The following is a 24,364-nucleotide window of genomic DNA, read 5'->3' on the forward strand; positions in this document are numbered from 1 at the left end:
AATATCCTTGGCAGTAAGCCTTCTTTGTTCTCAGACTTTTTAAGCTAGGCCCTTCCACAGTGTAGTTGGAATCTCACCTGTGGGGCGAACCAGTTGCCCGGGACCTTCCCAGTCAGGACTCTGAAAGCTGTGAACCGGGATTCCCCAGCTAGAAATCCAGATGTTGGTGCTCTCCTGACTTGGTGATGTTTTCTTTGCTTTATATATATATATATGTGTATGTGTGTGTGTGTGTGTATGTATGTATGTATGTGTATATATATATATATATATATATATGTGTGTGTGTGTGTGTGTGTGTGTGTGTATATATATATATATACGATAGATAGATATTTGCAGGATTTGCTTTATTGTGATCATATTAGGCTGTATTGGATATTTTCTTTGTAAAACTGATCTGCTTTTACCTGTCCTTTAATTATTATATTCTATTAAACATCATTTTAATCTCTATTTGACAGCGCGTCATTTTGTAGGAGCGAAACAAAACCAAACTTCCTTAACAAAACATATATCCCTCCAGGAAAAGAGCAATCTACCCCACTCCATAGTGACCACCAAGTGGAAGCTTCTTCTGTGGCTCTCCTTCCAACCCTTAATTTGTGGACTCAGCCCCATGTAAGCTCTCTGTGGACACAAATACTCCTAAGAGGGGCTGAGGCCTCAGCTCATAAATGCAAGTCAACCCTCTCAGCCAGCTGCTCTTTGGAGCAATCTTTACCAATCTGACTGCCCAGCCCAGCCCAGCCTCTCTTCCCTTCCCACCCAACCCAGGAGATCTATATGGAATCTTCTCTGTCCCAAGGATTTGGTCTTTTTTCCCATGATACACTCTGCTTTACCTCCTGTCTTAGCTTATCCATCCCAAAACAATCTTGTCTCTCTGTCTCTCAGTTTCTCTGTTTTTCTCTCTCTGTCTCTGTCTCTTTCTCTCTCTCTCTCTCTCTCTCTCACACACACACACACACACACACACACACAATCTTCCCTATGCCACACACAGAGATACAAATGGTCAATTTGGTCCCTACAGAATCCTTCCTGCTTTCCCTCCCTACTCCTCAGTCTCCCTTCTCCCCTTCCACAATGTGGCAGGTGGTACACTCCAGTGTAAAAAAAAAAAAATGTTCTTCAAAATACTCCAAAAGGAGGTTGTCTATCACACACAAGCTGCAATCAGAGTTCCCCCATATAAAAAACTGCCAGTTCATGTCTCCCCCAAATAATTTAATCAATTATCATCAAATAGCCTTTACAAAGTCATATATCCAAAGAAGATATAGAAGTAACTGAAGATCTAGTAACATCCCAAATTGGGAGCACACTCTCCTCTACCGCTTTGATCCCTAGGAAGAGTATTCTCAAACTTAAAAGTAGGTTGCTACCAAGCATTTCAGGGTCACTTGTGGGTGTGGCATAGCCCACAGACAATCTGCTTCCTTCCTGATGAAACAAAAGGACACTGTGTCTTGGTTGCAAGGTCCATTCACTGCTGGGCTGAGTCAAGCAGATCCTCTTCTCAGGTCTTTCTACCTATTGAGCTTGGCTTCTGCTGCTACCACATCCAGTAATGGATGCCTCTCTCAACCTTTGAAAGCACACAAAGTCATAACCTGGTCCATATGATACACATTCACTTGATATCAGTTAAAAATGAAACACAGTAGAAACAGAGAACATAGAGGCAGCATTTGTTAATGGATTCAGGATGGCCTGGGAAGGAGATCTAAGACAGCCAATGCCACTGCTACCTCTGCTCCCACCCAAAGGCTTACAGTGGTTTTTGCCTTGCTTGAGACTTGGGGAGAGAGAGTTACTTTGTTCCAAACTTTTGTATGAACACTCAAATCCAGCTCAGTAGTTAATTAAAGGTTTTCCCCACATCATAAGACAATAGGAAAGAAGAAACACTGACATAGGCTCTGAAAGCAAGGAAGGAAAGTGGTCTTCCCTCACCCATCTCTGGAAACAGGCTCACCAAAATCTTTGAGCCCTCCCATTTCAGCTCTACCACATGCACACATGATCCTCTGGCTCTTACCGAAAGACATCTAGTGAGAAGAAATCTAAGTAACTGTACATAATCCCACTTTCACATACAGGCCTCTTTTTTTCTTCTGTTCTGTCTCTACGGGAGTGCTCATTTTAGTTGGTGTTTATTAACATCAAAATAGTTTTGTTTTTTAAAGAGAGGGAGCCCACTCCTTCCTGAGGGAGCTCCTTCCTCTTTGGGATAGCTCCAGTTGTTAGGAAGTTTTTCTTTATATCAAACCTAAATGTTTCTCGGCAACTTCCACCCATTGTTCCTATTTCTGCTCTCTATAGCCAAGTAGAACAACTTTGATTCATATTCCATATAAGTCACTTAAATACTTAAAGATGGCTATTGTCACCTGCTCCCTCCTCCTCCACCCTATCCCCTCTTCTCTCTGTGATAAACATTCCTAGTTCTTTCCACTGACTTATCTGACATGATTTCAAGGCCCTTCACCATGCTGGTTATCCTCCTCCTGATGCTTTTCAGTTTATCAATGTCCTTCTTAAAATGTGGTGCTCTGGAATAAAAACAATACTCCAAATGTGGTCGGACCAAGATAAAGTGCTGAGTAGATTATCACTTTCCTCATCCTGGATAGGATGTCTCCTGTGATGCATCTAAGATTGTATCAGGCTTTGTGGACTTCCATATCACATGACTGATTTACACTGATCTTTCAGTCCCCTAAAACATTTAACTCTGTTTCAAATAAACTGCTATCAAGCTATACTTTCTCCATCTTGTATTTTTTTAGAACAAGTGTAAAACTTTGCACTTATCCCACTTAGATTTCATGTTATTAGATTTGGCCTAATGTTCTTTCTTGTCAAGATATTTTTAGATCCTGATTCTGTTAGCTATCCCTCCTCCTTTGGTGTTATCTACAAATTTGATGATGTTTTCTGTGCCTTTATCTAGTCACTGATCAAAATGTTCAATAGATAAGGCCAAATACAAAATAATCCCTGGGCCATTCCATCAGAATGCCTGTACATACTATACATTCCAGTCAAACTGGTGCACTAGCTGTTGTTCCCCGAATACAATTTCCCATCTTCCATCTCAGAGTTTTTCTGCAGATGGTCCCCTGTGACTGGAAGTAACTCCCTCCTCATTTCTACCTCTTACAATTCCTCAATTCCTTCAAAGCACAGCTCAGTGGCTACTACATAAGGCCTTTCTCCTTATCTTCAAAAGCTGCAACCCCCACCTCCACCCCCACTAGAATAAAAGCTCCTTAAGCATGGGTACTATTTGTCTTTGTATTTCCAGCACCTACCACAGAGCCTTGCGTACAGTAGTACTTAATGTGTTAAACTGAATTGACTTGAAGCATATAGTTTTTCAAAAGATCCATAAATTCATCCACATGAGTACTCTCTGGATACATACCACTATTTCCCCATGACTTTGCAAAGAAACTTTAGGATTTGCCGTGTTTGAAAAAAACAAAACAAAACAAAACATTATCACCTGTTGGTCAACTCTTTGTGATAAGCTTTTTCAACACTTGGCATTGTCCAACTTGAAATCTTTCCTGATTATTTCGAGCCATCAGAGTATGTGCTCAAACTCCTGACAGAGTCGTTGAGACTATGCAACAATGAGGCACTGGAGTATGATTTTCATAGAGCAGTAAATACATGATAGGAAGATGACAGTCCTGCTGCAATCTAGAGTATTCAGATGATATCACTGTATACTGTGCTCAGTCCTCAGTATTGTATTTTAGGAAAGCCATGAAAAAGTCCTAAGACATCCAAAGGAAAACCAGGATGGTCAGATCACAAGAAGACAAATTTAAAGCCAGAAGGCCAACTAGTCCAATCATTTTACAAATAAGGAAACTAAGGCTAAGAGACTTGAAGCAACTTGTTCAAGGCCATGCAGGAATTAAGTAGAATTGAGATTTGAAGCCAAGTCCTGACGGCAAATCCAGCACTCTTACTATTATACTAGTATGGGTCAAATGATTAAGGGCCTCAAGATTGGATTGGTTGAAAGAATTCAGGATACTTACCCACTAGAAACAAAAACTTGGGTGGCAAAGTTGTTCTTAAGCATTTGCGGAATTGTTACGTGGGAAAGGATTTACAGTTGCTCAGAAGGCAAAACTAGGAAACACTGAATGGAAGCTGAAGACAGTTAATTTGGGCTTCATGTAAGGAAAATCTTCCTAATCAAGAAAGATATTAAAAAGTGGAATGGACCACTTCTTGAAATAGTAAATTTACCCCTAACTGGATGTATTCAAATAAAGGCTGAAAATTCACTTATAAAAAAAGCATGTGGTCGGGGGGCGGGGGGGGGGGGGGGGGGAGGGGGTGAGGGGGTATTTTTGTTCAGGTATGGATGGATTGGACTGTGAGGCCTCTGAGGGGCCAAATTGGAGATTCTATGATGAACAGATGATAGAGCATTTATGAAGTGCTTACTATGTGCCAGGCTCTGTGTGGTAGATTTACAGGGAAACAGTCCCTGCTCTCAAGGAGCATATATTCTAATATGGGAAGAGAGACATGAGAGATGGGGGCGGGGCCGTGAGAAGGGAGGGAAGATAATCACAAAAGGGCTAGGCAGCTGGCTGGGAGCTGGAGCATATCAGAGAAAGAGCTGGAAGTGAATCAAGCAGGATAGCTGGTGAACCTCAAGATAACAATTGATGAGCTATTTCCCCCTAAAAATTAGGGCCTTCCCCACACCATTTTAAAAATGGATTCCTTCCATAAAGTCACTTTCATTTTTCAATATCTCTCTCCATGCTCCCTACCCTAAAACAGCTATACCTAATAAAAAAAATTTTAACAGTTCAAAAAAATCAACAAACAGCCAAGTTGTCCATTCTTTGCAGTGTTCCACATACATAGTTCTCCATCTCTTCAAAGAAAGGAGGGAGGTTCGGTCTCATATCTGTTTTTTGGTTCTAAGCTTAGTCATAATAATTTCAAAGCACTCATTTTCTCTTGTTGCTGTTCTTTCTATTTATACTGTTTATATTCTATTTATAATTATTCTATTCTATTTATATTAGTGTAGTCATTCTATACGTTGTTTTCCTGGTTAATTAATTTTGCTTCAATTCATGTTTCCTTTTAATTTTTTGTTTTGTTTTGTTTTGTTTTGTTTTGGCAGGGCAATGAGGGCTAAGAGACTTGCCCAAGGTCACACAGCTAGTTAAGTGTCAAGTGTCTGAGGCCGGATTTGAACTCAGGTCCTCCTGACTCTAGGGCCAGTGCTTTATCCACCATGCCACCTAGCTGCTTTCAATTCATGTTTTCACATGTTTCTCTATATTCTTCATATTCATCATTCCTTACAGTACAGTAGTATTCCATTCATCTACTTAGGTATCTACTTTGTTTCCAATTCCCTTACAATAGTATGCTTAGCAGTGGATTATTATCTAGGTCAAAGGGTATGGACATTTTAGTCACTTTCCATAATTACAGAGTAGTTGGAGGAATTCACAGCTCCAGGAACAGTGTATTTACTAGTGTTTTTAATGTCTACCACTCCTCCAACTTTGACCATTCTAATCAGTTTTGTCATCTTTGCCAATTTCTTGGCTGTGAAATAAAGCCAGAGAGTTGTTTTGATTTGCATCTCCCTTATTATAATTGTTAATAGTATGCAATTCTTCTTTTGGGACCATTCACAATCTTTGATTATTAGAGAATTGGTATTACATATACTGGGGTTAGTTCTCTATAGCTTCTCTTCTCATTCTAGTTGTAATGATTTTAACTATGCAAAATCTTTCATTTTCATGTATGTGAAATTATCTATTTTCCCTTTCTCGATTTCTGTCACTTGTTTAGTTGAGAATTCTCCCAACTACGGCTGTGAAAGGTACCATATTTGACTCTTTCCTAATTTAAAAAAAATAATGACTCAAAGACCAACCACAATTCCAGAAGATTCAAGAAGAAAAATGCTATCTATATAGCATGTAATTCTCTCTGTCTCTCTCTCTCACACACACACAGCAAATGGAGAAACTGTGTTTTGCTTGACTCTACATGTTTGTAACAGTTCTTTGCTTTTCTTGCTTTCTCAATATGGTGGGTAGGAGAAAGAGAATGCAAACCTTAAAACTTTTTTTTAAATAATCAGAGCATATATATATATCTTGGGTGTACTGGTTTATGGTTAGAGATAGTGGAATAGAATTTGGAACTCAAAACTTTAAATAAAAATGTTTATTTTCTTAAAAGAGTGATATTGGTCTAAACTGAATTTCAGGAAAACTGGCTTCCAGTTAAAGAAGGTATTCTTCCCTGGAACTGTAACAGATTAAATGGTACTTTCTCTCTTTTTTTTTTTTTTTGGTCAGCCTCCTTCTTATCTTCAGAGGTTACTTTAGGTCCTCATTCCTCGGGATTCTCTAGATCCGCTTTGGTTGTTCCCGGAGCACCCTCCGAAAGGGGAGGCCCTTCCACAGTTCTTGTATTAATGTTCATCTTAAAGATGTGGGTCTCAAACCCTAATCAGACTATAGGCTCCTTGAGGACAGGACTCCTAAGAGGAAGTCCTTCAAAAGTGCCGTACTTATCAAGTATTAATGTTCATTTTAAAGATTTGTGTGGGTGCCCCAGGCCCGAATCAAACTCTCAGGTCTTATCTCAATTTTGTGTAAACTGTGTGCACCCCCGACATTGTGTATCATATCACATCCTCTAGCATCCTTACAGAAGAGGGCGTAGTTGGGACAAAGATCACTGGGTTGGAAGGGGTGGGAGGTTGGGGGAAGGGATGTCAGCATTCTCTGGCCTCGCGGCTGCCGGCCCCGCCCTTCCTGCTTAGCACGTGCCCGCCCCCTGGCGAAACTCACTAGGTGTTTTAAGGAGTGCGACTACGAGTGACCCGGATGTACTGCAGGGGACTCCCGCCCCCTCAAGCATGGCGGACCTCAACCGGCAGCTGCAGGAATACTTGGCCCAGTCGAAAAGCTCCGGCTCGGCGGACACAGTCCCCCTGCTGCCTGCGGAGGGAAAGGAGACGGCGGAAGCCAGGAGAACGTCCTCGGTGGGAGTCTGGCTGGGCCGAGTGAATCCATTCCCAGGCCGCGGCGGTCTAGGCTGGGCCTGGCCGCGGGACCCGGCGCTGTCGCCTGAGGAGCCGGAGCCCGGCCCAGGCCCCCCGTGCCTGCCGAGCCTGTCGCGCTGGCAGCGCCTGACGGCGAGCGGCGCGTGCCTGGTGCTGGCGGCGCTGTGCTTCGGGCTGGCCGCGCTCTACGCTCCGATGCTGCTGCTCCGCGCTCGCAAGTTTGCCCTGCTCTGGTCGCTGGGCTCCGTGTTCGCGCTGGCGGCCGCTGCCCTGCTGCGCGGGGGCCCCGCCTGCCTCCGGCTGCTGCGCTGCGAGGAGCGGCCGTCGCGGGGCGCGCTGCTCTACCTGGCGGCGCTGGGCTTCACGCTGTACGCGGCGCTGGCGCTGCGCAACACGGTGCTCACGGCGCTCGGCGCTGCCTCGCAGGTGGCCGCACTGCTGGCCGCGCTGCTGGGCTTGCTGCCCTGGGGTAGCGGCCCAGCCCTGCGGTACGCGCTCGGGGGCCTCTGCGGCGGCCTGGCTCGGACCCTGCCCGTGTGAGCCGCCCGGCCTGCTGAGCGCCCTCGGGACGGACTTCGAAGGACCGCGGAGCACGACCCCCAGCGTCAAGGGGCCCGGAAGCCAAAGGACCAAATTGTCCAAGTTTAGTGGCGCTGGATGCCTGAGAGGTGGGAGCTAGTAACTACGTTCATCCATCGAAGTCGGCACCTTGTGATGTGAATAAATGGTCTGTGAATGAATTAACCGCCAAGATTTTTCCAGTGAATTTTGACTTGACCTGCAGAATAGCTTTTGGGCCTGTTATCTTTTCATCGTATTAAAATATGTTCAGTGAAAAAGGACAAGACTTCCGTTTGGGTTTTATCAAAACTAGCCAGTTTTTATTTAATTTAGATATTTTGGGTGGAAGTATCATTCTACTTTAATCTCATCTTTTTTCCCCACTTAAAATTGCAGAAGCACACAGTACTTTAACCACAGTAGCCTTTTTTCTGTTTTAAACGATTCTTCACCTTGCTGTCTCCTTTACAATGTGAGTGAGTTAGGCCTAAGTGCAATTTTAATATTAAAAGCTGAATTAATTTTAGTTGTAGTCATGTGACTTCTATTTTCTCTTCAATTTGTCTTCAGAAGTTGCCATTCTAGTGCCTTTATAGGATTAAAGGAAAATGGTATGTGCTTCAAGAAGCTAAAGTAATCCAGAATGTACCTCAAACAGGCTTAATTCCTAGACCTTGCCTCAAAATGAGCTGTCATCTTGGCAAGTTTAAAGACATCAGCCAGTAATATAGCTAACCTGGTGCTGGAAAGCCTCATGAAAGAATTTAGAGAATCAGCAGGTTACTCCAAAAGTTATGCTGTGTCAAAAGGGAGAAAATTAATCAAACCATATATATATATGTATGTATATATATGTATGTATATATGTGTATATATACACACATATATATATACATATATATATATATACTGTTAGAACGAATGTTGAGTTTTTAATATTGTTAGTTTTTAATCTGTAGTATACAACTTTGTAAACCGACAGAAATTTGTAAGGTATTGTTGGTGTTTCTGTTAGTAGACAAATGTCTTTTTCTTGGTGGTTGTTTATTCCTAGGCTTCAACAATCTTACCAAATACCATCTTTTTATTTACAAGCTTATATTGCACTTTAAATTTGATTGTCTATTGATTAGTAGAAAAACTTGTCAAAACAGGTCAGAAAATATGTATTATACTGTTACACATTTAAAACTTGTAAATCTCAAGTAAGATTTTATCAGTTTGAATAATTGGCTTCACAATTGTGATTTTAGGCCAGACAATAATATACAGTACTCCTAATACAAAGCAATACGCCAAGTGGCACTAAAAACAGATTGCAGCCTGAATTCAGGAGCAGAAATGCTGGGTAGTATTTATTTACATGTCTTGTTGGAATTGGGTATGTGCTCTGTCAAAGTTCTGATTCCCAGAAGTGTGGAGGAACCTTAACATCTGTCTGCCAACCATCGGACAGGAAATGGCAATTGCCTAGTGGGTATGTCTGATAGCCTCTCATTTATGGTAAACTCAGGTTATGTCTCTGGCAGAAATATTCTCATTGAAATTCTTTGGATATTCCATGTGGACTTGGCCAAGTTATAACTTTCTGCCTCACTTTCCCTGTCTGTAAAATAGGGATAACTATCTACCTCTCAAATAAAGATAATATCAGAATACTGTATAATGTATTGGGTTACAATAAATTTTTACTTTCTAATCAGAAAAATTGGTACCACTGATTGCCTTGTGAAGAATCCTCAATGAGTCTTTGTGTGAATGTGCATCTCATCTAATCCACTGTTACAGTAAACAGTCTTTTTAGAATGAGCATAGTGTGACTGGCTGGAAAAGATTTTATATACACAGTATATATTTATAAGCCAAGTACTTTCTGTGTTGATTCTGACTTAAAACTTTAAGAAGGTTTAAGACCAATGTTTGTCCTATATGAAATAGCATTTAATGGAGACTTCAGATATTCATTAAAGACCTAATTTTTATACAAACTAAAAATCATAATATTCAATATGTACAGTGACCATTACAACTCAGAATTCCATGCACATTATCTCTATGCATTTAATAAATGGATTTTTCTGCAGTGATAGAATCATTGTTCTGTGTCACCAATGCAGTTCATTATAGACCGTGCTTTGACTGCTTTTGAGCAAGGCATGAAACTTAGAATTACAAGAATTTAATAAATTTAATAAAATTTAATAAATCTGAAGAACAGCCTCTATAAGTTGGAGCATTTGGCTTTTGGTTTTTATAAAGTGAGGTTTATTGATGACTTCTGTTTTACATAAGTCTTTTTATCCCTTGGGTTTCTAAAAAGTATTACTACTTTTAGATTTTCAACTTTGGACAGTTTTTCTTATTTACTCCCTCCATTCCCAAATAGACCCTCAAAAATCAAACTTGAATCCCTTAATAATGATATTTTAACATGTGGATCTGGGTCTCAGTCACCTTACCTGTAAAAATGAGGGCCCTGGACCAACTACTTGGGTATTCTTAATCTAAGAATCCATGAACTTGTTTTCAAATATTTTCATAATTATTTCAATAGAATTGGTTTCCTTTATAATACAATGTACTTTATACATTTAAAAACATGATTCTGTGGAGTCCCTAGGTTTTACTAGACTGCCTAAGAGTCCTTGATACCAAAAAGGTTGAGGGCCCTAGACTAGACGATCACTAATGTCCCTCCTGGCTCTAAATGATACATTTTTTTTCTTGAATTTTGTTTTGGGGCATAAAAAGTGAATGCTGCCAAGTATTAGCTAGTTTTCCAGCTGATGGAGGTTAAATAAAAAGTAATTTTATTGGTCCTGGGTCCTTTATATGACGACACTAAACTAACCTCTTGATTTTACTCTCTAGACAAAACTTTTCCCAGGGTCTTGAACTGACTTTTCTGTTCCAAGTTATCTCAAACCAAACTGCCTAGGTTCAACTATTGGTAAGGCAGTTTGATGCCTTTCCTTGCCTCTTCTGCTGGAGCAGTAAATAGCCACTACACGGGAGAATAAATGCTTTGAACCAAACCATTTAGTAAAGTAGACCTAAACTTTGAAGGTGATCCAATTCCCTTTCTGAAATAATCTTCAGTTTCAACATGTTCCCTTCATAACATTTTGTGAACAACTTGCTGCCTGCTAAACCAGTTTTAATTACATATGCTTTGGATTAATTACCACCCAGAGAAGAGTCACAATATGCTGAAGTCCAAATCTTAATCACTCTCACAAAACAGTTGTACCCAAGAGAAGAGAATACTTACTATTTTGCTTAACCTCAGAGATCTGTTATATGAAGCAAAAACTTAATATAAAAAGCATAATGGTTTTTCTTTAGAAATATGCTATAATCCCTAATAACTCTTGCTCATGATTTGTTTGGTTACAAACAAATGGTGAAACTCCAGTCATTGCTTAGTATTACCCAGGTACCACTTAAGAGAAAAGCTTGTACCTTTAGCTGCCTGTAATGAAAGGACATTTTAGTATAATAAATGCATTTGTGGAGAAGGGTGGCATCATTTATAGACAAGTATATTTACAACAAATTCCTTTCATGTGTGTGTGTTTGAGTAAATATACATATACATATATGCATATGTATAGACTGTTCAATATTATAATCTTCAAGGTATTCTCAATAGATATTTTCTGTTTCTGCTTTATGAAATGGAACATTTATTGGTTATGGGGTAGAAAAAGGAAGTTTCCTACAATGACCTATGTGAAAGAAGTCTTCCACTATAATTTACCATCTACAAGAATTGGTACTGGTGGAAAAGACAATTCTGAAAGAAATGCTTTATAACTTATGAAACAGAAGATTAGGAAAAAAAATTTAAATGACTATTTCTTTTCAAAGTGGTGAAAACACAATGATAGTTCAAAGAAATGCTCTCGGTGTTACTGGTACTATCAATCAGTTTTTCTGGTTGTGGTATCATGAATGGGCCACATGTAAGTAGCTTCTACCCTACTTCGGCCTCAGGTGAGAGAAGAGAATTCACCCATGAAACAGGGTCATAGCATCCAGAATTAGGTGACTCAGTCACAAAATAAAGAAAGTGACCACCTTTTCATGGATAGCAGTGTTGGGGCTGGCACCAGGAAAGAAAGACTATTAATGTATAAGTGATGAATTCGTTTCTACTTGGAGGACACTTTAATAGATCACCTTACATAGCATTATTTTGTGGTAAGGAGCTTCTGACTTCAAAAAAAACTTTAAATAATTCTTAGAAGCTTAGTTGATGGCAGGATAATCTATCTGGCACGTTGACCTTACATGGTATCATAACCGAACTTCGATTTGGAGGATTTACTATTCCACTAACAGAATTTCTTTAACTCAACAGAGTTAAAAAGGTTGAGGATGTTGAAATATATTGTAGAAGTCTAGGGTTTCATTAAGGCATGTATTTCACAACTGTAGTTGTAAATAAAAAAAAATCATGACACAATGATTGTTCTGTTAATTCTTACGCAAATCACATTCTGTATTCATACAAAAACAACTTAACTTTTTTTTTCTGACAAACTGTACATATAGAAACAATTTTCCAATTAGACATGAACTCAAATTTGTGGAGGTGCTCCATGTCTCACAACACTAAAAAAAAAAAAATTCCAGCTTTTATCTTCACAAAACAATGCAGGGGTGAGAAAAAAGGTGGACAGGACAGAACAAAACCAGCTACCATGATGTAGCCAGCAGCAGTCTATTGATCTAGAAGACCTTACTGGGAGCTACTGGGTATAAAAATAGCCCAGTGAAGAGTCCAGCCAGTGCTGTGGTGGTGCAGGAATCCTTTTGTTTCTCTTGGTGAGTCCACAAGAATTACTTAAATACTGTCCAGTTAAGACTGGGGACTTCCCAGCCAAAACCTCTTCTACCGGCCCCTTCCACCACCTCTTGATGCTCCTCTTCTTGGTGGGCCAGAGTTCATATTATTTCCTCTCCCCCAGTTACTTCCACTCCTTCCCCCTCTGGAAGGGGTGCCACTGCTTTGAGGACCCCCATAAGGTTCATCTCTGTGATATCCATCATGATGATCTCCATCCAAGGAACTGGATCGTCCAGATTTTGGCACTCTCTGGGATGGTCCTGGGCCACCTCGTCCTGAAACAACAGTAAATTTATTTCTCATCTGATTTTTTGCTTACATAGCCTGGGTGCAAGTCCCAGCTCAGCCACTTAGTAACTGTAACTGGGGTAAGTCACTTTGTGTCTCAGTTTCCTTGTCTATAAAACAAATAACATATACATTAAATATTCTCAAAACTATGGAAAAGTGCTTTGTAAACTGCAAAGCACTATAATTTTGATTATTATAAACAATTCACCTAGCTTATAGCATTTGGGGTAAGACAGCTGAGTGTTAGAGAGGCAGCTAGGTGGTGCAGTGGATAAAGCACCAGCCCTAGATTCAAGAGGACCTGAGTTCAAATCTGACCTCAGACACTTGACACTTACTAGCTGTGTGACTCTGGGCAAGTCACTTAACCCTCATTGTCCCACCAAAAAAAACTAAGACAGCTGACTGTTCCTCAGCCCTTGGAAAAATCAGGAAGCAGACATTCCAATACCTCCCTTCATCTGTACACTGTCTTATGTTTCATTCTCAGGGTTTCTTTTTTGTTAATTGGAGATTTTTGAAAACAGGTTTAATTAAAAAGTCATTCAAACAAGCATTAAGTGCTTACACTGAGGATACAGAGTCCTTGCTCTCAAGAAGTTCACAGTTTCATGGGAGAGACAACATGCAAACAACTATATACAAACAAACTGTATAAAGGATAAGCTGGGGAGTAGTCTCAAAAGGGACTGAGAGTAAAGAAGACTGAGGAAGTGGGGTTTTAGCTGAGATTTGAGGGAAGCCAGGTGACAGATGAGGAAAGAGAGAGTTCTAGGCATAGGGGACAGCCAATGAAAATGCAGTCAGGAGGCCAAGCTATGAAGGTCTTTAAAGCCAAACATGATCCTGGAGGTAATAAGGGAGCCATTAATTTATTGATAGGGTGGGGGTGGGGTGATATGATCACATGGGCACTGACAGCCAAGTGGACAACGTACAGGTATGGAGAAACACTTGAGACAAGGAGAACAACAACAAGGCTATTGCAACTGTCCAGGAATGAGATGATGAGGATGTACACTAGGGTGTGGGAGTTTCAGAGGAAAGAAGGGAGCATATATGAAATGTTATCAAGGCAAAAACAGAAAGACTCGACAACTAACTGGATATGAAGGGTAAGAGAGAGAAGCTAAGGATAATACTGGTACCCTTGACAGTAAGAGGGAAGTTTAGAAGGATTTTATGTGGAGAGATGATAGGTTCTGTCATGGGCATGTTGAATGTAAGATGTTTAATAAGCCATTCACTCCAAGATGTCTAATAGGCAGCTGGAGATGGGAGACTGAAGATCAGGAGAAAGAGGTTAGGGCTAGACAAATGGATGTGGGACGGAATACTCGTACTGTAAGAAATGATGAAGGGGATGGTTTCAGAAAAAAAAGACTTAAATGAAGTGATACAGAGTGAAGTTAACAGACAGGAGAACAATGTACACAGCTAACGGCAATATTGTAAAGATAATTAACTATGAAAGACCTAGTAACTGATCAACACAATAACATAGCAGACGTCCCAAGGACTCATGATAAAATGTGCTATTATCCTTCTCCATCAAGACTGAAACGCCTGCCTGCCTCTCTCTTTCTCTGTGTCTCTGTCTCTGTCTCTCCCCTCACAACATGGCTAATACAGAAATTTGTTTTCCATGACTTCATTTTTGTACTGAGTTTTGTATTTCTCAACTCAGTAGGTGGGGAAGTAGATGAGGGAGAGAGAATATGGAACTGATTATGAAATAACATTTAATGAAAAAAATGTATCTGAGAACCATATGTAAATAGATGACTGAATCTGTGGGAGCTGATTAGATCACCAACTAAAATAGTATAACAGGGAGAAGAGGACACAGGAAGAGCCTTGAAGGATACCCAGGGTTAAAAGGCATGACCTGGATGACAAACCTACAAAGGGAGCTAAGAAGGAGTAAGACTAATAAACCATCAGGATCCAAAGGGATCAATCTTTGACAGTACAGTTTCAAGCACTGTGACAGTTTGGCAATGCAAAGTATTTCAGACAGAGACCTATATCATCCATCTATTAGCTTGATTCCAAAGTTGTTTTGGTATTTTTGCAAATAATTCAGTGATTACTACTCCCAAATATCAAATACACCAAATTAGTACCTTACAAAATAGTGCTCATTCCTATAAAGAAGCTGTAAGCATGAGACAGAGAGGAGCAAGGTCATCTGGAGCCTCTAATCACTGGTCTACATTTAAAATGATGAAATGAGATAATATTTTTAAGTATAACATAGTACCTAGCACACAGAAAGTGCTTAATAAATGCTTGTTAGTAAGCATTAAATTTATACTTAAGCTTATGTTATATCAAATATTCTGGTGGATAAGAAGGGGCAAAATAGGGAGCAAAAGCACATCCTGGAAATGAGAAATGTACCCTGGAGAGAGAATTTCCCTGCAACATTATTAACTGAGACTATAACTCTGGTACTAAGGTCATCTCACATACCCCTGATAATCTGAAATTGTAACATTTACCTTTGCCTCGATCCTCTGCAGGTCCACCTGGAGCCTCCATTTCTCTATGGTCAGATGTTCCAGGTCCATCATGCCAGGGACGCTTTCGGGGTGGTAAAGAAGCCATATCCATGCCTTGGAGGGAGGAAGAACGTTCTCTGCTGGCTGGAGAATGCCCATCATGAGGAGGATGATCAGGACGTGGACCATCCCGGAAATGCTCATGGCCTGGTCATGGAATAAAACACTCTGTTACATATATCAGTGAGTAGGAACATCCTTGTAATCTCAAGATTTGAAAAATACAGTGACCAGAAGTGCATGAATCCTTTTTTTTTTGGGGGGGGGGGGGAGGGAGGGGCAATGAGGGTTAAGTGACTTGCCCAGGGTCACACAGCTAGTAAGTGCCAAATGGCTGAAACTGGATCCTGAATCCAGGACCAGTGCTTTATCCACTGCGCCACCTAGCTCCCCCCAGAAGTACATGAATCTTACAATGAACACCAAAAGGTAGTATCACAAAGAAATTCTGGTTAAGTCACACAATTAATGCACATAACAAATTATTAGAATGGTTCAGATTAAAGCTAAAGGAAAAGCAAATAATATTTATTTGTAGGGATAGAGGTAGTTAGGTTAAACATTGACATTTATATTATTTCCTATTTATAGTCACCATATGCTAATCACAATTTCTCATTTCTTTACCTGGCTCTCTATTTGCATCCCATGAATCTGGTTTCCGTCCTCCTTCAAAGCGAGGAAATTCATCTGGTGTGGGAAGTAAGCCCTTTCGCCCTCCTACACAATTAAAAAATTATTAAAACACACACACACATACACAAAATTATTAAAACACTAAACACACAAATTGTTTTCCAGGACTTTAATAACTTTCTTTATCCTGCCACTTATTATCCAATGGCCTCTTCTCTTTGACTCATTACCTCGTGGAGTACCTCGGCCTCGGCCTCTAAGATCTCTTCCTCTTGTAGCCTCATCTGATGCATCAAAATTTTCCTCTGGCCCAAAGTCTTCAGGACCAGGAAAACCTTCCCTTCCTCGAGGGGGACCCCGACCCTCATGCCGTTGGGGTGCGCCTCCTCTTCTAAAGCTATAAAACAAAAAGAGAATTGTGCTTGTCAACTAAAGCAACATCCTTATTACTTTAAAGGGATAAGCCTCCAAAAGAGAAAAAAAAATTGTATGTAAAGCTTTCTTTTGAATACATTTTTTTTTCTCAAACAGGGTTCAAATAAACTTAAATGCTGAAGTATAATACAGATTCTTTTAAAGGAATCTTTTTTGCAAATAAATACTTAAGTGGTGATTATCCATATTGTGAAATTATCACTGTCACTGACTGTTACATGTCTCCCTCTGCTTTTCACTTTTTTGACCACTTTAACATACCATATATAATCTGAGGGAAAGGAAAAGGAGCAACTCAGATCAGTTAAGTATATAAGGTATAACTATATAAGATGTAAGTATTTATGCTAGTAATAAATTAATAATAAGGAAAATTCTAAGTTTTAAGAAACTCAGGTCAGAGTGACAATTCTAAGTTTTAAAAATACACTAAAGGGGGGCGGCTAGGTGGCACAGTGGATAAAGCACCGGCCCTGGATTCAGGAGTACCTGGGTTCAAATCCAGCCTCAGACACTTGACACTTACTAGCTGTGTGACCCTGGGCAAGTCATTTAACCCCCATTGTCCCACAAAAAAACCCCAAAGAAACAAAAAAAATACACTAAAGGAGAAAAAGGCTGAAGAGAAACTCCAAGTTTCTAAAACTTCTGAGAATAAAAGTAAATATGGAAGCTCAAAAATAAAGACAGGAGATTATCCCAAATGTATGAGAACTAAGAAGAAAAGGTCATTATTAAGTACAGTGCTGTCTCTTCACAGTTTCCCTTCAATAAAATGTTTTCAAATAAAATTATGTCCCTAAGCAAAATGCAAAGCAAATTTTTATATGGAACAGGTTTTAAGCAATTTGAAACCAATCCAATTTATACCTCCTAAACATAACTGACCTACCTTTCTTCCCGTCTTCCTCTAAAACGTGGGTCATCTGGATCCCTGGGAAATCTCTCATCTGCAGGTCTTCGTCCTTCCCAAGCACCTGGGGGGCCACGATTTGCTCCCCGGCCATCTCCCTCATTGAATTCTCGGTGATCTGGAGGATATGGAGGACCTGGGCCTCCTCGCCTCCATTTCTCCTCCTGTGGCAAAGGTCCTCCTCTTCCCTCAAATTCACGTAATCTATGGCCAAATCGCTTGTCAGGGTGAAAGTCATCTGGTCGGTTGAAATCATCAGGAAAATCTGGGTGAGGCCCACGTCTATCAGGGGGACCCCTACAGTCCTGGCCAGCTCGGAATGGCCCTCTCTCAGGACCATGATCTGGACCACTGTTCTGATCATGCCTCCTCTCTGACATTGGGCCCATGTGATGGTTTGGAGGGCCACGAGAATCACCTAAAGGAGAACACATCTGACTTTTATGATGTCTTCTAGAAAACCTTCCAAGAAGTTTCTCATTGTCAGGTAAACAAAAAGTTACAAAATGTAGTCAGTATCTTTTATTTATCAAATTATTTCTCTGTTCTGTCACAGTCCTTGGAAGATATGTCATTGCTCCCAATCTTTTCAGTAACAACTAAAGAGTGTTTTCCTTAAGGCTAGTCAATGATATTCCATATGCTAGAGATAAGCTCATAAAAAGACAGTAGGCAGAATTCATAGTGCATGCCAGAAGTAAAAGACAAGCAATTCCATTGTGTTCCTAATATTATAATATTATAGCTTAAGAAAGCACACCAGCAATTTATGACCAAGTTCAAGTTATTGGCTTAACTGAAAGCAACTCTTCATTCAATAGTTCATTTTAGCTTAACTCAATGATTTTAAAAAAGGTACATACAAAACAGATTTCTTCCTGTAAGTTTCTTATAAAACATAGAAATTGCTTCCTAAAAGACAATGGGTTATTTGAGAACTGAGATTCTTTTTTACTAGGCGTTTGTTGACTTTAGTAATTGCCCCTACGTTATACTTCATTATTTATAGAAATACCTTCTTAAGTCTTTTATACTGGATGAGGTTATTCTTCTACCAATATCTCCAAAGTACAATAAGATATATATTGTTCGCAGAAATAAAAGTTCATAAACTGTGACTGTGCTTTTCTGAAAACATTTGAATACATTTTAAACTTTATACAAAGTAATGAAGTAAAATATCATGTGGCTGAAAAACTTGTTATGGCATGTCTACAGTTATAATTAGTAATTTTTCAATGTGTCATTTCCTCAGCTATTGAACATATAGCTTCATTAGAGATGTTATATAAATTTCTGTCAACACATATTGCAATTGAAGTATTGTTGAAAAAGTAAAAGGATACTCTTAACTTTGTAAATAAAAAAATCTTTAAAATACAATTTAAGACTGTCACATGCCCAAAGCTTTTCTGTCATGCATTCAAGACTGGTTCTATTTCTTACATTTCAAAATCCCTCTATCACTCTTTTCTTTTTCTTCCCCTGCCAAAAGTTGAACACATTTGAAAATGTATGATTTTTAGGACAAAGACAACATGTAGAGAAGTATTTCCTCCCTCATAACCTTTTCATTATTGTATCTCTTCTTTTTAAGTTACATTAACTAGCTCATCTCTAGGCCATCTTTGCTCAGAAGATACCTGAGAAAGTAGTGCCCTCATAAATCATTCAGCTGATTTTCAAACATCCTATACCTACAGTTCAACTTGGCCCACATTCTTTAAACAGATGCAGCTAAAAAGCAGCTTCTCTCACCTTATGATTCTTGAACTTGGCGCAGCCTCTGACACAATAGACCTTTTACCTGAGGAGGTTCAAGGCACACTACTATGACTTACCTAATGGGTATTATTCCTCCTATCATTCCTATCTGCTTAAAAAATATTAAGTCTCACCCACACCCTGTTCCTCCAAGGAAAGAAACCCACCACTACAAATTAGAAGGGATGTGGCCACCGGTGGTGGGGGCGGCGGCGTTGATTAATCCAGTAGGGGATGGCGGGGCCACTTTCTCGGCTCTCCCTTCTCCCTTTGGTCCCTGGGAGGAGAAAGAGAGGAGGGAGAGAGAAAGAGAGAGAGGAGAGAGATAGGCAGAAAGAGAGAGAGAAAAAAAAGAGAAAGAGAGAAGGAAAAGGAAACAGATGGAGACAGACACAGAGGGTAGGGGAGAGGAAGAGAGAGGAGGGGCTCTCAGTTTGGTGATGGCTCCACCTCTGGGCAAAACTCTTCCTCTATGGAGGTCCAATGATTTTAAAAGCTTGGCTTTGAAATCTTTTCTTCCATATTTTCCCTCTTGGCCAACTTCCTTATTTATAACTTTTAACTATTGCCTTCCATGCTGATGGAACTAAGATAAATTCTAACATTTTTTTTTCCCTGTCCATACTTTATATCTAAAATAACTATATAAATCTACAAATTTTAAAGTCCTTCAAATTAAAAAATTCTAGTGATCAACAAAGGATTTGGGAATTCTGAAGTTAGTGAGGACAATGAAGTTTTGGGACCATCCCTTTGTTTCTACATATGGTAAAATGGGAGTAACTGACATATCTAATTGGTATTGGGTTTATCTAATAAAATATTTAAAAGAATTGTGAAATTCTTTGTTAGTGAATTACAAAGTAATCACCAAAATTATGTACCTCTTGTGAGGACTGCTTACTTTCTCCCCTTAATTCAGACTACCCAATAGTCTTCAAACTTTATACCTTTAATACAGGTTCCTCTCTTTACTTAAAAAACATGTCTACAAATTTTGTTATTACTACTGGTGAAACACTATGTCATGGCTTAACTTTTCATTGTCACTGAAAGATAAAACACAGAAGTAACCATTGAACTAAGTTATGTAGTCACCATCCTAGGAGGGCTTTAAGGAAACCATTATATATTTACTTGCCTGAAGACAGGTGCTCACCCAGATGGCTTTTTTCAAAGTCCCTTACAAATTTATAATTATTATTCCCATGGGCTCTTATTTCAAATACTGAATACAATTTGCTATAATTTTGCCTATAATTCCCCTTATAAAATTTCAAACTTCATATGGCTGACACTGTTGCTGCTTCTTATTTTCTCATTTCCAATGGTATAGTTTGATGTGATTTATCATGGAGTATGAGACCCAACAACTGACACCATTTTTTAAAAAAGTCAATTGAAATTCCTGGGCTTTTCTCTCCATGGAAAAAAACTGAATTTTAATGTTCACTTTGGTCCTCCAAGAGTGACTAAAAGCACTCATTTATGATAACCTAGAATGGAAACCACTTTTAAAGACCATAAACTTCCAAAATAAATGACATGGGATAGCTAGGTGGCACAGTGGATAAAGCACCGGATAAAGCACCGGCCATGGAGTCAGGAGTACCTGAGTTTCAAATCCGGCCTCAGACAGTTAACACTTATTAGCTGTGTGACCCTGGGCAAGTCACTTAACCCCAACTGCCTCACTAAAAAAAAAAAAAAAGACTAATAATTACTAATGTTTGTACTGTTTTAAAGATTGCAGAACATTCTACACTTCATTTGAGCCTCACAACAACCCTGTAAAGTAGGTAACTATAGAAATTATCTCCATTTTTACAGATGAAGAAACTGAGACTCAGACAAGTTAAGTGACTTGTCATGGTCACATGGTTTGACTGTATGTCAGACATAGGATCTGAATGTAGTTCTTTCTGATTCCGAGTCCAGTACTCTATCTACTATGACAAGCTGACTCTCCTGAATAAATTTCAAACAGCAACCTATGTTGTTGATAACTATAGTTATCAAGTAGTTTCAAAGTTCCTAACACCTAGTGATAACACGTCAAATTATCTTTTCTAAGTATTTATGGGTTACTAAGTCAAATTTAAAAAGAAAACAAAACTGGACATAGCAATGACCTCAAACGACTGTCCTCTGTTTCTTTTCTAGAAGGCTCAAATGTTCATACTATTATTTATTTACCAAAAGAACCAAGTATTTTTAAAATCCTGCTTTTTGTCAAAGTGGTAAAGTATGATATTAAGTAAACCACATATTTACCTTTATTAGGGCCAGGTCCTTGTCCCGGATTAAGAGGGGGGATTCGACCTTGTGATCCCTGCTGCCCTAGTCCTGGTATCAAGGGTGGTGGGCCTGGGTTCTGTCCTTCCTGAAAAGATGTTTTTTAAAATGGGGTGAAATCACAGATGTGTTGCATGAATAACAACTGCAATACCAAGCAACAGAACAGTAATACTAGGTTTTCCCAAAGTCTACACTGGGAAATATTTAGCAAAAGACATTAAGGTAAATTTTCATTTGAAAAAGGTTTCAAAATTAATGACATTCTATTTATTTACCACGGGAAACAATGATAACAGGAAATATAGGCACTTTAGACTCATAAGTTCAATTATTTCAGGCAAGATTTTAAAATGAATATCAGAAAATGTAGCACAATACTATCTGTTTCTTACAAGGTTTGGATTACTATATATAGCAGCTATACAGAGACACAGAAACTTTCAAAAAAAATTTGAATTTACCAATCTGTATTTATTTTTGTATTTCTCCTTCCTACTAAATATTTAAGTAATCCTACATAAAAGGTACATGCCACAAATAAGGATCTAACTTTCCTTCCCTTTGTTTCTTCTTTTGCTTCTTTTTTCTTTCTATCTCCTTTGCCAGGCATTCTACTACTCATTCCAAATAAAGGTACCATCACTAATACTTCAGGCTATAGTAAAATCTTCTAGGATCTACCTATTTTACCTAAACCTTCAGTTCTGTCTTCATGACCAAACACTCATGTAATCTAGTCTATTCTTGGTATTAACAATCCTAATGGAACATTTTCCCCCAGACCTTTGCTAAGTCATTTGCCACTGGGGTATGGGAGGGGAGGAGAAAAGATACAATTCTTCCCATACAACTCAAGAGCCTTGGAACAGATGGACCTGAAAAACTCATTCAACAAATAAAAGCAAAGCACTATCCTGGAAAAAAAAAAACCCAGCATTAATATCAGTATTGTTTTTCATTTCTAGTTATATAAGGACAGTTATAACTAAAGGCTGAACAAGTGTGTTATGAATTGTTAACAAAATTAACTATTACATCACCAAACTAACTGCTCCTTTTATCACCAAGGAACTCTTATACATTTAACAGAAAAACAAAAACAATACTGGTATTAAAAGTTGTAGTTTCAGGATTAATCTGGTCCACATGCTGGAGTATCCTAAACAAGTAGAGGTAGTGGGGGGGGGGGGGCTAATAATTCAATCAGGGACCAAGATGCAAACAAAATTTTTTCCTCAGCCAACTTCTTAGGCTAGAAATCCCCCACCATACAGATGCATAGGTAAAAGGAGCAATATGGTCCGTTCTCCTTAAGAAAAGCATATACTAAACGTTCACCTCCTCTAAAATTTAAGAGAAATGATCATTACAGTTGTAGCTTACTTTAAAAAAAAACAAACTGTTCTCAAATTTTTCATAGACAGATATTACTACAGATGAGATTTTAAAATTCTGTCAGAGAAATACTGTCACTCTTCTTGATTTCTTTGCTTAAAATACTATATGGAATTTTTTCTTCCTTGGATTGAAGATAAAGCACCAATTGTATCTATTTATTAAAATAAAATTTTATTGAAATTCAGCTGTTTTTATGTAAATTACTACAAGAGGGGCAGCTGGGTGGCACAGTGGATAGAGCACCGGCCCTGAAGTCAGGGGGACCTGAGTTCAGACCTGGCCTCAGACACTTGACACTTACTAGCTGTGTGACCCTGGGCAAATCACTTAACCCCAATTGCCTTACATAAAACAAACAAACACACACAAAAAATTACTACAAGAGCATTTTTCAGAAATTAGACTAAATCCAAAAGAAATAAGCCAGAAGGGGGAGGCTAGGTGGTGCAGTGGATAAAGCACAGGCCCTGGATTCAGGAGTTCCAGTTCAAATCCGGCCTCAGACACTTGACACTTACTAGCTGTGTGACCCTGGGCAAGTCATTTAACCCCCAATGTCCCACAAAAAAAAAAAAAAAAAGAAGCCAGGAAGAAAAGTAAGAATTTTAGAAAAATCTGGAAACAAGATCAAGCATAATCAAATTCTTCATCAATTTAACATTAAGTATGGAAAGAAGTAGTGAAAATTATTTAGACTACATGCTAAAAATACCCAAAGATTGATGGCAGTATACCTAAAGGTTGGTAAACTCATTTATATTTATATATATGTACGTGTATGTATACATTTTATATATTTTAAAATATATTATGTGTGTGTATATATATATATATGAGTTTTATATGAAGTTTATTCAAAAACAAAGTTCATTTTTAACATTCTCTTCCCCCCAATCCCACTGCAAAGTACTTGCTTAAGTAGACTAAGAAATCATATTCCAAAGAACCATCATTTCAGAATAAATGAAGTTCTTGAACCCGATTAATTTTCCCTTCTTTTACAGGTCTGAATTTGATTCTCATTTGGAAATCCACCATCAAATACTGAAGAAAATAGTGTACCTCAAATACCACAGTATTTAGTTCAATACTGTGAATTAAATATAGTACTACCAAAGTAAACCTCCTCCTGCCTACTCCTCAACCCCCTTCCCTCTAAACACCAAGTATAATGTTAAAGAAAAGATCTGAAATGCTGGAAAACCTTCTAACAAAAACAATTTCCCATTCAGGAATCATTGGTAACAGTAGTACCATTTTACTATATATAGAAAATTGATAGCTGATTCATTCTGTCGTTATTACATATTACAACTCTATCACAAGTATTTTATATTTTATAAAAGGATTGAAGAGATGACTAGAGGATCATATAAGCTTGTCTAAATTAGGGTTTTACCTAATTTAGCTATACTTCCTTTTCCAGCCTTAATGCTGTTCTGCTAAATTACACTTCCACTGCATTCATCCAGCAGTTGCTTCGTTTCTTTTATTCATGTTCCAAAATGCATAAATCATTACAAGTTTCAGCTCTCCTCTATTTTATGTGGACCCGAATTTGAAGC

General features: G+C 38.8%; 2 protein-coding genes across 4 annotated transcripts in view; one reads left to right on the plus strand and one right to left on the minus strand.

Moving 5' to 3' along the window:
- The first annotated feature begins 6,899 nt into the window (after positions 1-6,899).
- SFT2D3 (SFT2 domain containing 3) lies at positions 6,900-9,311 on the plus strand. Its single transcript, XM_043996596.1, has one exon. It carries the CDS (start codon positions 6,941-6,943, stop codon positions 7,625-7,627), a length of 687 nt encoding a protein of 228 aa, XP_043852531.1. The 5' UTR covers positions 6,900-6,940; the 3' UTR covers positions 7,628-9,311.
- Positions 9,312-9,568: 257 nt separating this feature from the next.
- The window catches only part of WDR33 (WD repeat domain 33), a 127,003-nt gene continuing 112,207 nt past the window's right edge, over positions 9,569-24,364 (minus strand). The window contains exons 17-22 of one of the 3 annotated variants that reach the window (XM_043996590.1): positions 21,378-21,486; positions 17,319-17,757; positions 16,222-16,388; positions 15,983-16,075; positions 15,296-15,502; positions 9,569-12,775 (exon numbers count right to left, since the gene is read on the minus strand). In XM_043996590.1, the coding sequence (XP_043852525.1) occupies positions 12,546-12,775; positions 15,296-15,502; positions 15,983-16,075; positions 16,222-16,388; positions 17,319-17,757; positions 21,378-21,486 (1,245 nt within the window). In that variant the 3' untranslated portion in view covers positions 9,569-12,545. Of the gene's footprint in view, positions 12,776-15,295; positions 15,503-15,982; positions 16,076-16,221; positions 16,389-17,318; positions 17,758-19,270; positions 19,381-21,377; positions 21,487-24,364 lie in introns of those variants that run through there. The other 2 variants (XM_043996589.1, XM_043996591.1) reach the window with 2 other exon arrangements.

The sequence above is a fragment of the Dromiciops gliroides genome, chromosome 3, assembly GCF_019393635.1.
Source record: "Dromiciops gliroides isolate mDroGli1 chromosome 3, mDroGli1.pri, whole genome shotgun sequence".
NCBI lineage: Eukaryota > Metazoa > Chordata > Mammalia > Microbiotheria > Microbiotheriidae > Dromiciops > Dromiciops gliroides.

What these genes read in the sequence shown, in the direction of transcription:
- SFT2D3 (XM_043996596.1), top strand. Translation starts at nt 6,941, where the DNA reads ATGGCGGACCTCAACCGGCAGCTGCAGGAATACTTGGCCCAGTCGAAA.